Raw genomic sequence first — 23246 nt, 5'->3', positions numbered from 1 at the left:
TCAGACTTGATGATCTGTTGAGGTCCCTTCTGAGCCTAGCATCTATGAATCTATGAATCAATAGGGGCAGACTTAGGCCAATGATTTATGCTGCTGAAAACCCCACCCTGAGACTCAAATTCTCTTTTGACATATACTTAGTGGAAGCCTATTAAAGCTAGTGAGACAGCCCTTATGTTCTCAAGACAGAATCTGGTTTTAAATTATTCCCCCTCCCACAATGGACACCACCTAATCTAAAGTCTCAGAATGTCAACCACAATACCGGCCTACTGTCCTAGTAGGTCAAGCCAGTGACACCAGCCTATAACTGAGACTTAGCCTCAGAGTTCAGTGGGGTTTGGATCTGGGACTTTGGTTCACCCTTCCATTGCCACACTTACCAGATCCTAAACACAAGAAAGAAGATGATGCTCATTTTTCTGGATCTTTCTGACATTCAGATCTATCTCAAATACATGTCCTGAGCCAAAAAGCAGTGGTAGTAAATGAAGAAAGAGGTGGTGACAAATGGGAAAGAAGGTTCCCAATGTTCCTCTTGCTCAACACACTGGACTTAGACCTGCTCATGTGCTATTAACACATTTATGCAATGTGAAGACGTAGTAACAAGAGGCAATGTATTTCCTGCCACTACAATAATGACCAGCATGTTAAACTGATAACACAATACTCTTTTTCACTGGCAGAGTTGGTTGCAGTGATAGAGAAATGGTTATCTCCTACAATAGTGGAATTGTTCCCTAAGTTTTGGTAGATAAGAGCCAAGGAGGTAGTGTTTGGATCCCAACATGAATTAGGTTTAAGTCCAAGGCCCAATCCAGGATCTAATTCAGGGTCAAACCTGATGGCAGTGATATCCCACAAACTGTTCTCTATAGATTTTGGTAGGACATAAATTAGAAGATTGGCCTGTAATAAGTTGTCAGATGCTAGAACCCAGTGCAGCCATGCTGCTTTACCACAGCAGCCTGGACAGTTCCTATTATCTCCTGTACAGGAACAGCAAAGATCCCAAGAGTCTTTCTGAAGCAAAAGGAAGCAGATGCAGGGACACATGGGTCCTGCAGGAAAAAAACATGGTAAGAACCAGACTCAAGAGGAAGCTCCAGCTTGTTCTGGGTTTTCAGAGCAAAGGTCTCCCCCCAACTACAAATAGACTGTGGGAAGCTGGGTGGGAAGCACCATATTCTTGCACGCTAGCCCAGGGGTGGGCAAAATGTGGCCCATGGCCAGATGCAGTCTGCCAGGCCATTCTATCCGGCCCACTGGGCCCCTAAAAATTTGGAAAAGTAATATTCATCTGCCCCTGGCTGCCTGTCATGAGGCTCTTGATGGCTTGCCAAAACTCAGTAAGTGGCCCTCTGCCCGAAACAATTGCCTGCCTCTGCACTAGCCCCTTTGGTTTGGGACCTGACCTGTTACCCAAACAGTTAGGTCATGTTTGTACCCTCAGCCTGGAATACAGAAACCTCAGGCTTGGGAGGAATTTAGATTTTAGATTGCAGTCTTGGCTGAATTCTAATTCCTGGTATAAAATTGAAAGATGATTACAGTAGTAGGGAATGAAACTAATAAACACTGGAAAGGATTCAAAGAGATGTCAGACTTATTTTCTGGGAGTTCATACCCCACACAGCTGTCACAGGGCTAAGCAAATAGCATAACAAACTGCTCCCAAACCAATTTAACTAACAGGGCACCACAGAATGCACCTCAGTCCCTACATATATTTACCTAGTCTTTCTACTCTGTAAGAACACGTTCCCTGCTGGATTTCCTAAGGACTACGTCCACCCATTAGCTGCCTTGTCAGCCTTCTTCACACATGTGTGATCTTTCACTTAACAGATCCTCTCCTGAACACACTTGGTGTCTATGCCAACCATGAAAGTCAATTTAAAGATTCCTAAGGGAGTTGGCATGACTTCTAGATTTGTTTTGGACTCTCATGTTTCCCAGACTGTGACCTTCTTCTACAGTTCTCCTGGCCTTTGATAGCTCTGTTTTCAGTGTGAAAATCGGTATCATCTCAAAATATACCAAAGAAAAGAGGAAAGAGTTAAAACATCAGGTGTGAATTTATCAGTAACCATCTGCCATGGCTACTCTCTCCACTCAATTTCCTTACCTTTCAGTTTCTCTTCAGTGTCACTGTCTGATTCACTGTTTTCATCGGTAACTATCAGGGGGAAAAAAGGAAAGTGAAATGAAGAATCCCTAAAAATAGTGCACTCTTTATACAGGGCAGAATAAAAACTGGCTCAAGAGCTTCAGGAGGAAGAATTCATAAAACACAAAGGGCCAGATCCTATTCCTCCTAAGCGAACTTAGACAGCTAGGGCACATCCCCCTGAGCATGCACATGTAGTTTGTGGTGCTGCAAACCCACCTGTGGCAATGCAAATTGTAGGCACCGCATGTGTATGCATTCATCACACTGCTAATTAGCAGTGTGGCAGTTTTTTTGACATCAGGATATCCCGGTGTCAAAAAAAAGTGCCAAAAAAAGGCGGGGGTGTGTACATGGCTGAAGCCTGTGCCACCCAAAACTGAAGCCTGGGCAGTCAGAGCCAGGCTCTGACTGCCAGCCAGTCTCTGCACACCCAGGTTGCCACCACTACATCCCTGGGAGGCCCCCAGGACCCCAGGTAAAGCTGCTGGGGCAGCCCAGCCTCTCCTACCCCACTGGGGCAATCTGCCATATGCCAGCGCGTGCATGCAGGGGCATGCCCGGGAACAACTAGCAGCAGCACAGATGTGCCACTGCTATTTGTCCCTGGGGAAACACACATTTCCGATCATGGCGATGTGCTCCTAAGTGTAATTCTAGTCCACCCTGCTCCACTCCTGAAAATTCATTACTGCATCTACTTTTGTAACATACTACCTATGTCTACACAAGACACTGACTGAGCAGTCATTTAGTACTTGTATAAACAAATACTGCACAGTAGTCCTGAAGAATGGCTTTTCTGTGATGCTGACTGCACAGTAGTCTGAGACTCCTGAGCAGTAGCATCATGTCACGCTTTCTGCCATGAGATGCTACTGTGTAGTAGTCTCGGGCTATGCACAGTCAGCGTCTTATGTAGATGCAACCACTGTCATCTTACTCTGTCACAAAAAAAACCTGAGGGGAGAAGGAACACTAAGTTTTTTAAATCAGAAAAAGCACCTTTTGCATAACATTTTTCAGGAACTCAAGCACGGTGGAAGAGAGTGAAAATTAGGCACCTACTTCCATGTCTGTTAGGTAGAACAGAATCCACATCAAAGTGTCTTTCTTCCTGGGGCACAATTTTACCCTTCATTGCCTGGGCACAAACAAGGGCAAAATCTGATCTAAATTGCCATACAATAACTCAAGTGACAGGGAAATGTAATTGCTGAACTAAATCTGACCCTCCGGCCCAGTATGCTGTTTTTAATAGCAACCATCATCACCAGATACTTCAGCAAAAAGTGAAAGAAATTCCACAATTGGCCAACATGAGATAATTTGGCCCTCCCTAAGAGATATTGTTTTAAACCCCAAACATATGTTAACCCATATGTAATTATGGGAAATACATATTGCTGATCAAACACTGAAATTTCTTATGAGAGAAATTCTAGGGAGAAAAAAGAATCATTTTGTTCCACAACGGAAAGTAGAAAATTTGGAAATTTCTCATAGGAGGGAATTCTAAAAATAGTTGTTTGAAATAAATGTTTCCATCAAAGGAAGTTGTGGAATTGCTTTCAATGGAGGTTTTCAGGAAGTGGCTGGACAGACATCTATGTAGGAAATTTCAGGAATGGTGAATTCTCCATTTGTGAAGGGTGTGAGGCTAAATGACTCTTAACGATCACTTCTAATTCTATTATTCTGTAAAACACTTGAACTATTCTTGGCTGAGTTGGGAATGGAGGTTTCCAGTCCAGTAGCAGAGGGCTGGAAAACTAAGCAGGTCCTTCAAAAGTATGGAAGAAGTAAAGGTAAGTATCAAAATCTGCCTGCACTCCACTGGAATCCTCCCTGACAGTGATATGCTCCCATTGTTTTTATTTAAACAAATTGACATTTTTCAACAGAAAAACATTTTTCTGGACAAAGCACTAGCAAAGAGGCTATAAAGAACAATAATCACTTGGCATAGCTAGCCAAACCCAAGCTAAATAGAAATCCTCAAAAGACTCAACAGCAACATGCCTTAGTCAAATGCCTTTTACCTTTCCCTGAATTGCTCTCCGTGGACTGGGACAGCCTCTTGACACGTTTCTTTCCCCTCCGTAACTCATAAATGGCATTGATTTTCAACACCAGCTACTCAGCAGACAGGAGACAGAGAATGAGGTTAGTCTCCTTCCCCCAAATAGGAAGAAGAAAGTGACATCTTAATTTGAGTTTTCTAGTCCTGATCAACAATCATCCCATCACCGGATCTTATTGGTACCATACACCCTCTGGTTTCAACTCTTCACTGTTCACAACAAGCATCAGAGAGTTCCCCTGGACTTTTTCCCTTGACCACAGCACCCAGATTTGTGAGTGACTGTCTAGTAGTGAAGACCTGGCCAAACTGTTCTCAACATCTGCTACAGAAGCAGATTAGAGACCCATTGAGGATTCTGAAAAATGTCTTGGTTAAATAATGATGTACGGTTCCTCAGATCTTTGTGCAAAAATGCTTTAAATACATGCAGACCAGAGACAGGGCACTCGATGCCCAAAAGTCTGTCCAACAGGTTTCCCAACTGTACAACTGATCCCATAGAAGATATCACAAAAAAGCCTTTGCCTATTTTAAATACATTATACATAGCAAATGCTGGGGAAAATCAGAACTTATTGAAACCACAAGTAGATAAGCTTTTCAAAATGTTTTTTTAACAGAATCAAGTAGTCAGGATCCAGCTCGTCAGCCTCCTCTGTGCTGCAGATAGAGAACCAATTTGACAGGGCAGATTGGGGCTCCCTTGGCACAGGGGCACATTGAAGGGGTGAGAAGTTAGCAAAGCTAGTTCTGTGCCACCTGCTCCTAGCAGGTGCTCAGGACAGGGGAAGTTCTGTGCATGAGATGGGACACTGTCAATTCTTGCTGTGATATTTGGTCTGTAAAGAGGCTCCCAGAGTGTACCATGCACCTTTGGCTGATCTAACTTGTGCCATGGCTCCAGTCAGTCCTTAGGCCTGAACAGGCTTAAAGGTGGCAATATGCAACTTAGACTCAGACGGATGCAAGGATCCAACCCAGAGAGCGCATCTACATGAGACACTTTATTGCACAATAGACTAATGTGTAGTAAACGTCACCGTCTACATGTGCATGGGACTTACTGTGCAACAAATTAATCTAACGCGCCATTTGCTAGTACCAACACATACAAGTACTAGATAAATGGTGCATTAACTAATGCTCTGTAGCACATGTGTAGATACTGACCAGGAGCAATTTGCTGCAGGGTCAGACCTGACCTGATCTCCATGTGGCTAGGAGACAGTTTCCCCTGTAGCTGGCACAGGTCTCCCAGCCACCTAGGGATTTGGATGGATACTGATCCCCATGTGGTGGGGAAACAGCTGCCCCCGGCACAGTTCTCCCGGCCATGTGGGGATCGGGATCAGTCCTGATCTCCTGGCAGTAGGGAAACAGCTGCCCCTGCAGCTGGCACAGCTCTCACTGCCTGGCAGAGATCAAGACTGACCCCAGTACCTGCTGTCAGTCCCCAGGGGAGCCTGGAGCTCTCCCTTGCTGCTGCAGGGGGGGCAGAGCAAGGCAGGAGCAGCCTTGGACTGGGCTGCTCCCGTCCAGCGTAATTTGCTCCTGATGGGGGTACACATGTAGACATGAGCCCAAGAGTGCATTAATAAGCCTTGAATTTTCTGTGCGGAAAATTCAGGCACAACAATTGCTGTGCTCTTGATCCTTCTATTTTAAAAAGATATTGAACATCTTGGAAAATATAACATGTACGGGGTCTTGGGGGATAGAAGTGGAGAGGTCAAAGGCAGCAAAGGAACTTTATGCTAACAGCTGGTGTTGTTATAACTCGAGAGCACACACTAGAGGAGTGACCATAGAGGACAACTACAGGGCAAGAGACAACAATAAGGAGATGCTAGACTTAACTGAGCATAAGACATATGAACAATTTACTGCAAGTTAAAAAAGAAGCAGGTCTTTACAATACACCAGCTGTTCTACAAAAGTGCCTGTGTGCATGGTTTTACCTCAGAGTGAGTGGAAGCCAGACCATCACAGTTTACTCTGATTTCATTGAGAACTAACCTATAGCAATTTAGTTTCCACTTAGCATGGAATAAGGGCCCACACACAGAGGTGACACATGGAAAAGCACCCCAAAGTGCCAAGATGTACAACAGGGATACACAAAACCAGACCTGTAGACATGAGAACAAGTCAGAATACATTAGTACACACAAAACACATGTTCCTCCAAAAGAAGACTGTCAGGTCAAAGAAGTGATTACAGTCTAGTCCTGCCAACATATGCCAGACCCTTGCAAAGAGCAGGAAAGATAATTATGTTTTACAAACATTCAAAAGATATCCCACAGCCAAATGGCCCTTTGACTAACCACTCTTGCTGATCTGATAAGAACTCTGAAATATACAACGATGTCATGCTATATAAAATGACAATCTCCATTAAATGGGACGCTTGTTGAGGAAAAACCTCTAACAACAAGGAAAGAAAACTAGACTCTCAAGTTTCCAGTAGGTCTCCTTTGTTCACCCAGGCTTACATCCCACCCAGAACATGTGCCGCAAGTAAAGATAACCAGTGACTGAGTGACTGAATGTTAGTTTGCAAAAAACATATATATAAATAGCAGAAAACCCTACTGAACACATGACCTTTGAAAGGAAATGCTGCTCCACAAGTTCCTCACTAATGATGTTGGAAAACAAGATATAATTTTTGCAAAAAACCCACCATTTTCCCCCCATTAAAATGTCAATGTTGTAAAAAAAAAATCTAATTTTCAATTATTTTAATTTGCTTTATCCTTCATAGTAACATAGACTAGTAAAATTGAACTATAGTAAAATATATTCTAAAGAGATATTTGGCCCCTTTTTGAAGAGAAAAAGTGAGAGTGGGATGTAAGGAATGCCCTGTGCTGACTATGAGAGCTTAAATGAAATCAAGTCAGTCCCAGGAATAAGGGATACAATTTACAAGTGCAGCACTGAAACCTGCATTGAAAACTTCTTCCTCTCTCTCTCAAAAAAAAGACTACTTATGTGAAGCTAAGCATAGAAATAAACCCTGAAGTTACCTTGGGAATCTTCCTCCTCCTCTTCCCATTCTGAGGATCTCCCAAGGAAAAGATGGTATCATCTGGGCTGCTGGGAGTAGAGGGGGGGCTGATTTTGGAAGGGGACCCAGTTCCTTCACGACTCAGTTTCCTTATGTCTCGCAGTTTGAAACTCCGCCGTTCTGAATTTTGTCGAAAGAAAATGGGTTTGGAAAGTAACTGGGGAAGGAGACAGAATGGAAGAGTGAAAATGAATTGATACAGTGCTTCATCTAACCAGGCATTGCAAGAAACCATTGTAAAAGCACCAATTCCACTAAACACTAAGAAAAAGAGCTGGAGCATTTGACTAGCAGACGGGCAAGTATAGCTTATGGCTGGCAATTTCTTGCATGTCCAAGGAGTTTTCCCGACTGTCAGTTTACACAGGACTATCCTCACAGACAATTAGAGTCCCAGATTTATTTCAGGTCATGACATAACTCAGGGATTGGATAAAAGGCCTCAGTTTGGGGAGTAAATAATTCCCCAGCTATACGTAATCCACAGATTGGGATCACACAAGAAAAATGCTAACTAGTGAATCAAACACAAACATTTGGGTTAACATTTGCCCTATAGGAACCTAGAAAACTGCCATTCCAGACCAGAACTGTGATCCCTCTCATTTACAGTCTAGTTTTGGACAGAGGTGGGAACCAAATATTGCAGATAAAGATGCAAGAAACCCCAGAGTGGACAGTTATGGACACCAGTTCTTTCCTAACTCCATCAGTTATTAGTTGTCCAAGTCCAATGGCAGCACAAAAGGCTAGCACATACAATATCAACATCCAGGTCCTAAATTCCCCACCCATAGGGGTGGAGAGCAGTGCAGAAGAAGAGTGGCATTCACTAAGGGAGGCAGGAAAGGGGGAGCCTTTCACATCCTAGAAAGAGCAACTCTAACTGGACTGTGGTTGAAGAAGCAATTTCAACTGAATAGTGGATCACTGTGACTAGAGCCTTTGAAAGGTAGCAGAGAGAGAAAAGAAGGAAAAGAAGGAAAATACAGAAGGAGGGCCTGCCACTAAGAGAATCTCCACTTGCTGTAAGTCTTTCCTTCATCCATATCACAGTGTGGGGCTAATAATCAATGGTGTAATGGTGCGGCTTACCTTGGCCTCATTAGCAGAGTTGGCCAATGCCTCTGTTTCCCAGTTTGGTATGTCACAGGTAAAGTTGGGCCCTTACGAAGATTAAAGCTCACTCTGGTAACAGCAGGATTTTCAGAAGCTCTCAGCACTGATGCCATCCAGCTCCTATGCCAGTCAGTAGGGGTTTTACCATTACTTGCAAGGACAGCAGTGTTAGGCCCGTGCTGAGTCCTTTTGAAAATTGCCAGTCTTTGTTTATATAATGAGCTAATGGGAAGTTAATTAGAAGGCATTACAAAGCAGTACCTCTGGTTGATTCTGGTTACATGGGCTTTTCTCAGCAATGGCTCTGTAAGAAAGGCTATTGTCTTTTCTTTCTTTGTAGTACAACAGCTCCCAATTAGCCCCAACAAGATCACTGTCTGCAGGCATAATGCACTGTTGTGTAGAGTAGCCCAAGCTAGGTCTGAGTTAGCTCAGACACTAGAAGCAGCACAGCTTCTGCCTGGACTAATGTACTGTTTCTCAGCAAGGCAACTTAGAGCTAGCTTGGGTATTGCTACACGGTGCTGCCTTGTGGTGTATAGACCACAGATCCAATGGCCAGGCCCATGTCCGGCTCCTATCCTGGAGAGCTTGTTCTTCTCCCATTTCCCCAAAATGTAAGGGGGGTTAAGGAAGTAGGAGCAAAAATGAGCCCTAAGTTTTGAATAAGGACGTCCTAGACCTTAAATGCTGGAGGCTGCAAATGAGAGAACAGTGGAAAAAAACCTGGTCACACCCAGTTTACTCTCCCTTTCACTGTCCACTCCTTGCCTCTGTTTGACAATGGACACTGGGCAAGATGGTCTGACCCAGTAAATGGCAGTTCTTATGTTTGCAGTTGAAAGACGGTGATGAAGCTTCTCTTTCTGAAGCCTGGATTCGTCTGCACTTCTCCAGCAATCTAGTGATTCAAGGCTGTTTCTGAGAAGTCTTCAGGATGACAAACCCCATTATAGACTTTCTCAGTGAGTTCTGGGGTTTACCAGAGATCTGATCAAGTTCACACTACAGCACCCCAAGTAATTCTGGTGGATTAATTAGATACAGATCCATGTTAAAGGTTTATGTTAGCCTATAGATGGAGGAGTCCCTAATTTAGCAAGGGAGGTTTAGTAAGGAAGGAATATTCTCCTTTTAGGAGAATCAGAAGGAATAGATGTAGCGGCTGTTTCTATTAACCAGCCTTTTCAAGAGAAATGCAGAAGGACCTTCCTACTGGAGGTGGTGGCGGCTGAATCTTTCCAGCATTCCCAGCAACTGCATAAAGGGTTACAGGCTGGCTATGGACACTGAGCCAGTCAGATTACTAGGCCATGACTAGAGATTACTGGAGCATTCCAGTGTCACTTTAATGGTGGGTGGCGGGGCTTGCATCTGCAGATACCCACCAGTTCCAGCCCCAACACCGAAGCTGCCAGCAGCATCTGCAGGAGCTCGCCAACTCTGCCCCCGCTGCCGACACTGCTGACGGTGTCTGCAGATGCTCACTAGCTTCAGCCCCGCCACCAACTCCACTGGCGGCATCTGCAGGTGCCCCCCCAAGACATAGGAGGCACCACTTGCCCAGGACCAAATGTGTTGGAGCACTGGCTCAAGCAAATCACAAAGCAGCCCAAAACTCTTTATAGTTCTGCCAGTGCTCTTCAGCCTAAATAGCAGCACTGCTCTATACTTCTGAAATGAGAAGTATAAACAGAGACTGCCAACCACTGGAGATTCACCATACACCTGTGCCCAAATCAGAACCCCAATTACAACCATCCCTAAACTGGGAGGAAGTCGGGCAATTTCATTTCTGGATCCCTCTCTCATAGTTTGGTCCCACTGTAAGAACTAGGATCAAACCATAACTCATTTTTACTTGGAACATAGTGGGGGCATCTACACGTGCACTTTACTGCAGTTGATTAATTAGGTCCACAATAAAGGATTACTGTCTACACATGCAGTGCTATTAGGCTGGACTAAACTAATTAACTCTGCTGTCAGATAGTACTGCCTGACACAAGTACTATCATATGGCAGAGTTATTCAATGCACCACAATGCAAGTGTAGATGGTGACCAGGGCTGGCTGGGGAACAAAGGTGCTACAATGTAGGGGATGTCTGCCAGCACCCTCATGTCCCAGCCAGCCCCTCTACAGCATACTGAGCCAATGCAGAGCAGCTCTGGGCTGGCAGGCTGGCCCCCTGGATTCCCTGACAACCAGGATTGCACCACCCTGGCTCACCATGCTGCAGTCCCAGGCACATGTGCAAATGCTGTGCCAGGGAGCAATAAACTCTGGTGAAAACTGCCCCAGACTTTATTCAGACACGCTCATTGCACATGTAGATGTACCCACTAAGAGTTTGGGCCCAGTTTTCCAGAGAAGGAAGACCAACATATTATCCCAGTGTACTGTCACAACCTTCCTCATCTCAGTGCATGAGCAAGTTTCCATCTTGGTCAAGATCCAACATCTGCTCTTCATTTTGTAATCTGTTTTGTAATCTGTTATGCATACCCCTGTTCTCCTCCAAATGGCATGCATGGAAGGGGCTTTGCTGGGAACACAAAGTGATATATGAAAAAGATCAAAACAGGATGCTGTCTAACGTGACCCCTGGTGACAGGACACTTCTGTTCTTGTGATGCAGCACCAAAGTGGTACACATCGTCCTAGCTCCCACTATCAAGTGAATTCTGGATACATGAGGCCTATGTGCTGCTCAGGTGTTAGCCCCGTTGTGAGAAGAGTGAAATCAGCATTATACCAAAAGGTGGGCTCAGGAAATCCTGTGCTTATGGGCCTCAGCTCCCCATATTCTGCCTCTATCTCAGTAGCTAAGATATGAAGTGGGAAATCCTATCCAGTTAAACTCAATGGCAAAAACACCATCGACTTCGGTGGCAGTCAGGGTTTAATGCAAATTATTTTGGGAACTGAAAATTTGAGTCACGCTGGCTGTACAAGATACCTTGGTGGGGGTTCCAGGAACTGATGAGGTGGGGGATGCTGGAAAGGTCAGGACACACTTCTTTCCTAGACAGCGGCTATTAGTCTCAATGTCTTCATAGGGGTTTTCCTTCGAAGGAGGATCTGCAGCAACAAATCACAAGTGCTAAGTAAGAAACACAAAAAATCCTTGAAGTTGGCCATAAAATCTCTACTGGGATCCTCTGGCCTTTCCTTAGTCTGCTATAAAGACTTGCTCTCAAACATTCTTGCACTCACTTCCCTCTCTCCAGCTCAGGGAATCCAGCTGGTTACTGGATCATGTCCAAACTCTGACACAGTTATATACAACTGCAGAATCAGGCCACAGGGATTAGAGAGGGAAAAGACACATTACACCCTCAAGTTAAGCCCTATGCTGTTGGAGACAAGTTTTACTTGCCCCACATGCCTCTGGTTCTGGGAGACACCATACAAGGTTGGACCAGAAAAGGCTGCAGCAAGAGCAAATGTTCATGGAACAGCCACTTCTAGATCTGGCTCTGCAGGTGGCACATGGTGTAGTTCCACCTGGCCACAGCAAGAATGGCAGGGCGGGGTGAATGTAATATAATTATAAAGATCCAACTGATTAATAACATATGAATTAATACAATTAGTGTTTATACTACAATATTAGCAATATATTTATATTTGTTTTTTCCATGGGGTGCTGCTAAATTTTGAAAAGTTTTGGAGGAGTGCCTTGAGTCTAAAAAGATGGAGAATCACTGGACTAGGCAATGCCTAATCCCTGGCCTGGTGGTTAGAGCACTTTGCCATGAAGCAGGAGATAGAGACCTGGTTGAGGAGGTCTAAACCAAGATCTCCTGTTTCCTAGGCAAGAGCTGCTGGCCTTAGGAGGCAGGAACTGCATGCAGATTTATTTTTGAACCCATACATCATCTGTGTTCCCTATCTGCTCTATGTAGCAACCTGTTGTACCAGAGTTCAACATGCGGAGGGAAAGCAGCTGAAGTCATCATACAAGAACACAATAGAAAAGACTTCTTTTGCCTCAGTCTTTGTTACTATGATTTTATGTGCGACTCACTCCTAAGGCTGCTTGCAGACGTTGGAAAAAAAAAACCAAAAATGCTCCTGTGCCAAGCCCAGTGCATGCCCAGAAGAGGCAGCACATTCATTCAACCTGGCTTTGCAGCAAATTGATAGATTGGGTATTTTAGTGGGGATTTTTTGGCGCTTTTGTCCTATAGCTGATTAAATCAGCTATTAGATAAAAGTGTCAAAAAGTCCTGCCAAAGGGCCTGATCTATACAGACACTGCAGAGCTGGGTTGAACTAATGCACTGCTTCTTCTAGTAAAGCAAATTGGCGGGGGGGGTGTTACATCTGCAAGCAGCTCTACTAGTGTCTGAATTCACCAACCTGAGGGAGGTAGAAATTCTCCTGATTATGACTGGCAAAGAAAGCCATGGGTGAACATACTGGAGAGACACCCATTTCTGTCTCTGAACTACAGACCTTGTTTTGGAGGTGGGTTTTCAATGAAGAGAAGTTAGTTCAATAGTGCATCTCTGAACAGCACTGAAAACACTTGAATTAGTCCTTGAGACAAGTGGCAGTGCAGGTCTCCTTTTGCCACCAATGTGGTTTTCAGTGTTCGGCACCATGTCCAGCCTGAATCAGTCTGGGATATATAGTTTTACCCACCACAACCTGTAAACCCTTCCTTCTGACTGTTCTATGCTGAATTTCAGGACTCCCAGTGAACAGTGTTGGATGGGATACAAGAACAGTGGGATGGAAAACTAAGTCACATGTAGACAGTTCTAGTACTAAGAACAATAAAATGTGTGCATGCGCATATGAGTGTGTGCATACGTGTGTGTTTGGGTTCACCTTCTTTGGGTTACTGCTAGCATTCTGTGGTAGAAGGAAGGGCTGAACTATTAAAAACTACCCATCCTTCCCAGCCCCATCCACTGGTGGCGTTTCCTAATTGTTGCTGTTTATCCTTGGTGAAGTCTCCCAGCTTGTGGTTTGGTGAAATATAAAATTGTAGCTTTGTTGCAGACATCCCTGTCAGCCCTTTCCTCCTCTACAATAGCATGAAAACAGCCCTAGGGCTGCAGGGGTCAATTAAAGATCATTAACTCCAGACAGAGCTGGGCAAAGCCTAAGTGCATAGAAAAGAAACAAAAACTCAAGTGTGTCCCATTTGCTATTATCAATAACCCACTTCCTTCTAACCTTTCCAATCCAAAGCTTTCAAGGGTAGGAATTTCAGCATGGTGTTTGAGTTCTTTGCAAGTGTGGGGAGAGGGGCATAGTCTTACATGAATGGATAGATTTGCCAGTACGTTAGCCCTGTAATGCTACCCTTGTTATTCCAGCTGGCAGGGTGACCCTTCTATTGTGTTTCTGAAAGGTAAAAAAAATCAGCAGCTGCTAAGGCATTCTGTATCCCTTTGGCCCCAAAACCAGCAGGGGAAAGAAGGCAAATGTGGGCCCCCTAACTCATGCCAAAGTCAGACAGTTTTAAAAATGTACAGCAAACACTGTCCTCTTCTCACCTACGATAGCACTGGACACTGCCTCCTGGGATGCAGTCTAATGTTCTTCATGAGACCTCTCTAACCAGCCAGAGTCTGGATCCAAACAGAAGTATCCTGCTTTTTCCTGAGAACCTGTGGTTAACATCCACCCCCACCATATGAACCAACCTTTTTGGATATAGCAGTACCTGTTCCCTTCCTATCCCAGTGTAAAGAAGTTCACTTAAGGTCTTTCCTTGCAGAATAAAATTCAAAAGTTGGGTCCCAAAAATCCTCTGGCTAATTTTTGAGGCATTAAGTTTTATTCCATTTTGTTTCCTCCTTGCCAGTGCACCCAGAGAAAATAAATACACTTTCTTCAGACCCCCCAAAGACTGTGACATGTACTTATTGTTGTCCACAAACCTTTCTAGTTTTCCAGCCCTACCAGCCTCCCCGCCCCCACAAAAGGTCCTACCTAGAATATCTTCATAGACGTTTTCCTCTGATAAAGTGCGCGTGAGGGCCAGCTTGGTCTGAGCATACCAATCCACCCGGCCATTCTCGGAGGACGACTGCAGCAAGTCTTCAAATTCATAAGACTTCCTGTGCCATTGTGGGGAGAAGGAAACAGAACTGTGATATAGACAAACAGCTTCTAGAAGCCCATTAAATCAATTTCATTAGCTAATATCCAGCATGTCATGTAGCCAGCAGAATGAAGAGCCTACTTTACAGACCCCACCCCCCCCCTTTAGCATGTGAAGCATCGAGGACACAGTGAGAGCTGTTTTTCATGAGAGTGACAGTAGTCAGCAAATGATAGGACTGCAATGGATTATTCATCTTGTAACGGGTATGACACAGGTGCAAAACACTATGTGGGACATTGTGAAATAAGTAGTAGTACCTTACTGAACTAGCAGTCCTATTCATCTCAGGCCCTACTGACTATGTGGAAAAAAGTATGTCTCTTAGGAACAGTGTAGGACAGCAAGAATCACACACTGAACCACACAGGGAACATGGAAGAAAAACAATGGAGTGTCCTCTCCAATCAAGCATGGAAAGGTTTCATCTCCTTCCCTCTCCCAGTCCAAATGAAATCAGGGATTTTTATTTTTAAAATAGATCCTCTACTGAGTCAGTCTGTGAAAATGGCATGGTAGGGTCTCATGTTCAATCATCTCTCAAGGACTCCTGATCAGCATCGCTCAGTTTGCAAGTGAACAGACTGCTAGATTGAAAAAAAGGTGCGACTACACTGCATATCACCAGATATTCACCCTGGGATCAGAAAGTCAAGCTAGAATCATTTGTTCTTGCACACTGTCACTAGTAATGGGATCTCCAAGCCAAAGTCTGGCCTCACTTACCCCAGTGAATTACTTTTGGCCTTCAGCAGGCTTGCAGAGGTGTCACTGAGAGCACAAGATGGCTGGCAATGGTGCCTTAGTTCACTTTCAGGCCCCAGGGTAAATATAGGAAGCTGTGAGAAAGCCAGCTTTTGATTTTATGAACAAAGTCAAGATGTGGACCCTGATGAGATGTCATTTCTGTGGAACCCTCTTTTAGGAGTAGAACAGTACCACAAAGGCACATTAATGAAGAGCTCCAACCCCAGCATTAGTGAAATAAAGAATACCTGTGGTCAGCATTGTTCTTATGTTTCCCATTCCACAGTCTTCTGCTGACAGCTGAAGGAGGAGGAGAAGAGGGAAGAGGAGGGGGAGGTATGGATGGCAAAGGGGGCAAGTTTCTCTTATTTCTAGCTCCTGGAGTCCAGCCCTCTTCCCCCTCATGTTTAAAAGTCCGTCGGGGCTTTGGCAACGGGTTGATGAAGGGTTTCTTCTCTGGTGCTCCCGGCTCTGTGTATACGTTCTCCGCATTGTGGTCTTTGCATTTCACTTTAGATGGTTTTACCTCTTCTAGAGTCCCAAAAATTGGCTCACTGCCTTCCGAGTCCAAGCTGAGAAGCCCCTTATTGAGTTCAGAGCCACATATGCCCTCCTGGCCCTCTGAAGGAGTCTGTCCCTCAAATACCTTCTCCGGCAGACAGTGTGGGGAATAGTAGGTACCTGGTAACTGAGGCTGCAGCTCTGCTGACCCTTCCTTCAAGGCCTGCTCCAACTTCTTGACCTGATTCAGTACTGAAAGGTTCTCTTTCTGGACCTCCCACTTACCAACTTTCAAATCCTTGCATTTTCCAACACTGGCCTCAACTTCCTCTTCCTTCTCCTTCAGTTCTACCTTCCTCTCCACCCCTTGTCCTGTACCCTTTGGAGTGTCTGCTTTCTTTTCATTCTCTTTTGCCATCCCTTTGCATTCCAGTTCCCAGTTTACAAGCTTCTTGGTGTCTACTTTGCGATTCACCAAAACTTCCCCACTCATCTTTTCCACCACGCATGATGTCTTCTGCTCCTCTTTCACTCCTAGCTCATCTTCCTTCCATGCAGCCACAGGAGAGGGTGTTTCTTTTTTCCCTTCCCATTCAGAAATCTTGTCCTTGATGCTGAAGGACTTATTTCTGAAACCAACTTTTCCAGATGACCATGAGTTCTGAGTGCCTCTGATTTGCTTCCTTATGATTTTACTGTTTTCTTTGACACTGAGATCCACAGATGGGTCACTGATGATCATTTTGGGACTCAGCATATTCTGCTGAAAGCAGTCTAGCTTTGGATTCAGGATCAAGTTCTCCAGTGCTGTCAATGGGTTTTTCAGCACAGAAGAAACTTTTCCAGCTTTAGATTCCAGATGCAGAATGATGTTGGCTCCTTCAGAACAGTCTTTATTGGTACACCTGAATGAAAGTCTTTCTAATTCTTCCCCAGCAATTTTATTGTTTTCCCTTGATATCTTGATCCTACACAGAAAAGACAAAAAAGAAGCATTACTTTATGTTGGTCATTGGTTCATCAGCTCTATACACTCTGCCCAGAAAGGTGAGGTCAGATGGGATGCTTGGGCTGATTGTTGACTGTCTTGCTGCAAGGCTTTCTCTGGGGATTGTTCTTGTCTCCTCTACTTTCCTCCTGAAACAAAGCCCACATTCGGCACAAGATCTACCTATTGCCCTATACTTTCTCTAATGGTGGAGACGGTTCCAGGTGTGTGAATTTATAGTTTTGGATTACGTGTATTGATATTGACAGTACATCAAATGTGCATGTATGTCTGTATTTTTAAATGACTAGTAGACTTTTTAGGTACTTAGAACATTAGAGAGGTATACTGACAGACAAACCAACTGGATACTAGCTTACTAAACCACAGATAGCCAACCTGTTGTACAGGTGCCTTAAATGGCATGGGCAGATGGTGAGCGGAGCATGGCAGATTGAGGTGGGGACAGGCAGCACAATAGTAGGTAAGGCAGGGGGCATAAAGCAGGGCACCAGATAAAGCAGGAAGCACAGGGCAGAAAGCAAAGCAACAAATCAGGGAGTACAGGTCAGGGTGCAGAAAGCAGAGCATCAGATTGGACAAGGGAAAGGATTGGAGTGGCACTTAGGGAAGGTGTGACACTAATTTGTGGCAGTCCTGCCAAAAAGGTTGGCCCCCACTGTTTTAAACCATAGCTACCAAAGAGATGAATAGATTAGAAAGCTAACAACATACTGGGCTGCATTAGTAGGAGCACTGCCAGCAGATTGAGGGAAGTAATTACTCTGTTCTATTCTGCACTGGTGAGGCCACATCTGGAGGACTGTGTCTAATTTTGGGCTCCTTGCTATAGAAAGGATGTGGACAAGTTGGAGAGAGTCCAGCAACAAGCAATGAAAATGGTTCGGGGCTGGGGCACATGACTTCTGAGGAGAGGCCAAGGGAATTGGGCTTATTTAGTTTGCAGAAGAGAAGACTGAGAGGGGGATTTAATAGTAGCCTTCAACTACCTGGAGGGGGATTTCAAAGAAGATGGAGCTGGACTGCTCTCAGTGGCAACAGATGACAGAACAAGAAGCAATGGTCTCAAGTTGCAACAAGGGAGGTTTTAGTTGGATATTAGTTAAAGCTTTCTCACTAAGAGGGTAGTAAAGCACTGTAACAGGTTACCTAGACAGGTGATGGAATCTCTGTCCTTGGAGGTTTTTAAGGCCCACCTAGACAAAGCCCTAGCTGGAATAATCTAGTTAGGAGTGGTCCTGCTTTAAGCAGGGGGTTGGACTAGATGACCTCCTGAGGTCCCTTCCAAGCCTCATTTTCTATGATCTTGTGATTAGGGATGGTGACAATATTCTTCTAGAGTATACTCAGTACTTCTAAGTAGTCTAACAAGGCCACTGGCTGAAAACTAAGTCAGCAATCTTCAAACTGGAAGTAAAAGTGAGAAATTAGCCACTTGAACAGATTAAGGACTGTGATAAATACTCCATCATTTGGAGTCTGTACATCAGGACTGGATGTTGTTTCAAAAGACGGGCCCTAAGCCAACTCAATACAACAATTGTTGGGTGAAATGTTATGGCTTCTACCAGGCAGTCAGTCCACATGATCATATGGGTGGTCAGTCCACACAATCAACAAGGATCTCTTCTGACTTTGAGATGTAGGAAATAGAAAGAAGAACCTAGAGTGACACCTTTCTCAACAATGTTACTCTCTCAGGCCTTTTCCAAATGTATATTATTATAAAAATATTACACCTTTATGTGTGGTAATCATTCCTAAAGCAGTAAACATTGAGGGGCTTCCAAAGAGGTCCCATCATACTAGAGACTGTACAAATGAATACAGAGACAGCCCCTGCCCCACAAAGCACACAACCTAGGACTTAGACAATTGGACCAACATTGCCATAGCAAGGGATAGAACTACTTAATTACTATTAATTAATTATTTGACGAGCCCAAAAATTTATATGGGCTCATAAAATAAACATGCCCTTCTAAAAGCATATTTCACCCAAGGATTTCAAAGTGCTTCCATTGACATTCAGGGTGCTGTAGCTGGACAGATGAGGCTGTTATCTACATTACTAAATTATGAGGCCAGAGCAAAGCTGGCCAGGGGGAGAGGTGGATAAAAAGATCACAACCTGTAGCTGATGTTGCTCTGCCAGCAAAACCCCTGGCATGGACTTAGTACTGCCTACAGAAGCTGACTTCTCCCAGCAAAGATTCTGAAGTTCAGGGGAGCTGGTGCACGTCCCATGAAAGAAAAACACCTTCTGCCAGCAGAGCTGTATCCGTAATAGAGGCTGGGCCTGGTCCCCTTTAGCAGTTAAAGCAGCAGCAGCAGCAGCAGCAGCAATGCCATAGTGGCAATATAACTTAACATTTACATTTATACAAAACAGTTTCAAACTCCAAACACTGCAAAGCATGCTCAAAAGCAGGCACCACGATAACTAAATCAATGTCAAATTAATTTACTTATATGGGTGGAAACTACTAAGATTGAACCAACTTAAACCTACCCACTAAGTGCATCCATGCTAGGAGACAGCAGCAATGCAAATAAATTCATTTTAGATTCACTGGTACAAAAGGACATGGACAGACCACCCCTAAGTTTCATGCTGGTGGAGTGGTTGTGTAGGCAAGCCTGATAGCCACTGTGTATCCAGCTGTAGCTCACACCCAGCCTGGGAATGTTGAATCTCTGGGTATTTTTATATGTGCTCTGGGGTGGGGTGGAGTGGGGTGAGTCTAATGAGCTTTCGTTAAAGCATCCCTGCCACCATTTTGAAGCCTGGGGACACTGATACATGAGATGCGGAGGCTGCTACAGCACACTAACTAGCACTCTCCAGCACTCTTGATTAACTGAATCTGCTCTGACACACTGTAATTACAGCACATCAGAGCAATCTCCCCACATGACTACAGGCATCCTCTTTTACTAAAGGGAAGGGTGATACTGGCCAGGTTCACTGTTCACAAGTCTCAGGGGCCCTTAAGTTCTGCCTTTTTTGGTACAAGGGAGCTCAGTGTAATGGCTGAGGCAAACTATGCCTCTAACTGTGTGGACCCTCCCAGTGTAGTAGAGCATGGTGGTATTCTCAGTGGTTAAAAGGCTTATATCCAGATGGGGGGCTTAAATACACATCCTGCAGGTCTACAGGCAGAGTGCGAAAAGCTGGGAAGAACTGATGCTGGATGCAAGTTTTAAGGCAGTGGTTTTCAAATTTCTGTGGTTACATACCCCTTTATCTGCACCTGCAAAATGTGGCTGCTACTACCCCCGGGGCCTGATGCATCTCTGAATAGAAAAGTGTTGGTGCCAACACCAATTCATGGCAACACCATTACTCACTGCACCTTGCCAAATCGGTAGCTCTAATGCCATTAACATTTAGGCATGTACCCCTTGGCAAGGCATTGCATAACCCATTAGATGTGTATACGTACCCCAGTTTGAAAACCTGTGTGTTAGTATGTGACAGAAAGTAGGCCAATGAAAAGTCATGATACACTCTTCCCCTCCACTCCCCCCATGGGGAAAAAGAAAAAGAAGAATGTAGGACTTTTCACCTCTCAAGAGATCGGCAGACAGTGTTTTCAGATTTGCTGCTCACGTCGCCTGCCTTGCTAGTTGTCATCATGTCAGCACCTGGCGTGGTGATGGTTCACCTGGGGAGGTCAAAGCAACACACAAATAATTAGAGGTATTGTTGTATGTTTGGATATAGGAAACCTCTCATTTCCCTCCCCCATTCAACACACTTGCAAAACCTGCCCCTAGAATTCCAGCTAGGTAACAGCAGCAGGAAGCCATGCAGGTCCCTGTCTTAACTTACTTATCTGTAAAATGGGGATGACAATGCTTACATCAACTCCCTGTTACAGGTACGGTAAAGTTTTCTGGAGTTTTGAGTCAGAGATGGTCTTTTACTCAGTATTTGTAAAATGTCTTGCACAATGGGGCCCCATTCAGGGTTACTCTTTAGGCACTACTGCAACAAACATGTTTCATAATAACTAGGCAATATCTGTACAGTGAGTTGAACATATACTAACACTATATAACTGTTAGCTATCACAGCTATTATCATAGCCCTAGGGGATCTGCCTTCCCCCACAAGACAGTAAAAATGACTTAACAAATAAAACTAACCCTGCAGTTACCCTGATCAATGGAATTAATCTGCCTCTGGCTCATAAGGCCATGGGATGTGCCACATTCTTAGGCTCCTAGTTAATACCAAGGTATGTTGCTTATGACACTAAAGGTGGACTAAAACTCCTGGTTACCTAATGTATTTTCAGATCAGTTGGACATTTTACACTATTGCTGATTTCCTTTGTAGAAATTTAAGGGGGCAACTTCACCCAGGTACCTCCACTGAAAACAATGGAATTCCACTCAGGATGGATGTGGTTCTACGGCTGCAAAAGTTGCTTTGGTTGGTGCTCACTGATCTTTGCATGGGGAGCTCTATTCTTTGTGGGGTAGCATCAGTCTCTCCTCTTTAAGCAGGTTTGTCTCACAACACAACAGATTTTTCTTCCTTTTGTAGTGGCCTGAAAAATCAGCTCTGGGTCCTTAAGGAACACCCCAGTTCACAGGGCATTCTCACTCCTTCTCAGGAGCGCACTATCTGCAGCCATTGAAAAGCATTTCAATGAGAGGAAAGAGGTCATTCTCTCTTACACAATACTTTGAAAAACTCAAAGCCTCTGGAGTCTGTCCACTTGACTGAGCACTTCGATGCTACTCTGTCGTGCCTGGAGTTTGGCAGCCCCAGCAAATGCCTCAGGAAAGTTAGTAGTTCCTACTTTAAAAAAAAAAGAATATATAAAAGGATCTCTCATTTCCATGCACCAAGCATTTTGAGGAAGAGAGAAATAGGAATAATTCAGGCTTGTTCATTCTGAATTTTCTTTCGGTCTTTTCACCCCACACTGGCACCGTTTCTAAGTTGAGAAGTGAACTCAGGGTCAACTCAATGTGTGCACATTCAAGGCAGTTTACTGCTAACCATTTAGCCAACTCTGTCCCCTGGACAATAAGCCCCTCTACTTCTCTTCCTCATTAGTATCTGGAACAACACCCAGTTCACTTTCAAACACAGAGCAGCTTTACAAAATTGTCAGGAAAATTTACCAGCCCTAGGAGCATGATCTATTCACCCACCCATTAACTGTTATGATTCAGGATAATGAAAAACTAATGACATTCACTCCCTGTCCAAAGAATGACTCACCCAGGCTATTGGATGAGTAAATTTTTCATAGCTGTAACTAAGATTTTCATTTGCCGTAGAATATAAATTCTGTGTTCTGTGCTTATGCATTGACAAGCACAACAGTCACGTTCTGTGGGTACAGTGCCTAGCTACTGACACATATAACAGATAACAACCACACCTGTAGTAATAGTAGCAATAGAAGAGGATGACTGTCTGTATCTAACACCTTCCTTCCTTCAGCATTCTAGAGATTCTCTTGTGGCAAACTCTGAAGTCTATTCCCAGATGCAAGCAGCTTCTTACCCAATAAATTCAGACTTGGAAGATTTGCTAAAAGACCCCTGGCAAATCAGGATAAAACGAGCATTCAGGCACAAACAGATGTGCAGTAACATTCAAAGTGCAAGGCAAAGCACACGTCAGATACCTCTGGGCAGATCTACACGTTCATTAATGTGCAGTGGTAACTGCACATTTAATTTAGTACTTGTATAATCAAGTACTAAATGAATGTGCAGTAACTGGAGTTACTGTGCAGTAGCACTGGTGAACACCTTTTAAGTGACATTACTGTGCAGTACTATTAGGTTACTGCGCTGTTAGCATCTCATGTAGACATGCACTCTGTTGTTAATGGGGCCACCATGTGCAGCTTCCTGAACCAAACCACAATCATGGGAAGTAGCATCATAAAATACACAGAGGAAGCTGGGGCAGTATTCACAGAAAATAAGCTGACTCTGTTGATAAAGGCAGGCCACAGTGGTTATTAGTCCTGTTACGTCCTAAAGAACTGTTCAAAATAGAATAGAAAGGTGTAATAGAATAGAATAGAACAGAATAGAAAGGTGAACCCACAATGCAGTATAGTACCTACTATGAAGAGAAAATGGGCACATCCAGGTTTGCAAAGACCTATGGAGATTCACTGGAGCAATAAGAATGGAAAGGCCCATCATTTCTCCCACAGAAGAGACAATCTGGCAATTTTACTGGTGGAATGGTTTTATACTTAGATGCAACTCATGGACTGTGGGTAGTTCCTGTCTCCCCTCGCAATGACCAGCTGACCAGTTTTAGAACATCACTCAAAAAAGTATTGCTTTCAGAGCTTACAGTTAGCACAACAAGCAGACTAGAAGTCTTCCAGAGGAAAATGAGCAAAACTCTGTAAGGCTCACGGG

The 23246-nt window shown here is 44.2% G+C and overlaps 1 protein-coding gene across 5 annotated transcripts in view; it reads right to left on the bottom strand.

Annotated features, from left to right (window-relative positions):
* Positions 1-23246, bottom strand: part of DENND2A (DENN domain containing 2A) — a 72825-nt gene that overhangs the window by 23304 nt on the left and 26275 nt on the right. For 4 of the 5 annotated variants that reach the window (XM_019544693.1, XM_019544690.1, XM_019544691.1 and 1 more), the window contains exons 2-8: positions 20405-20503; positions 15574-16794; positions 14407-14534; positions 11414-11535; positions 7292-7489; positions 4216-4309; positions 2132-2182 (exon numbers count right to left, since the gene is read on the bottom strand). In XM_019544693.1, the coding sequence (XP_019400238.1) occupies positions 2132-2182; positions 4216-4309; positions 7292-7489; positions 11414-11535; positions 14407-14534; positions 15574-16794; positions 20405-20475 (1885 nt within the window). In that variant the 5' untranslated portion in view covers positions 20476-20503. The remainder of the gene's footprint in view (positions 1-2131; positions 2183-4215; positions 4310-7291; positions 7490-11413; positions 11536-14406; positions 14535-15573; positions 16795-20404; positions 20504-23246) is intronic. The other variant, XM_019544694.1, reaches the window with a different exon arrangement.

The sequence above is a fragment of the Crocodylus porosus genome, unplaced genomic scaffold, assembly GCF_001723895.1.
Source record: "Crocodylus porosus isolate Cpor-Errol unplaced genomic scaffold, CroPor_comp1, whole genome shotgun sequence".
Lineage (NCBI taxonomy): Eukaryota > Metazoa > Chordata > Crocodylia > Crocodylidae > Crocodylus > Crocodylus porosus.
The sequence above is the reverse complement of the archived record's forward strand: the minus strand, read 5'-3'. Positions and strand labels throughout refer to the sequence as shown.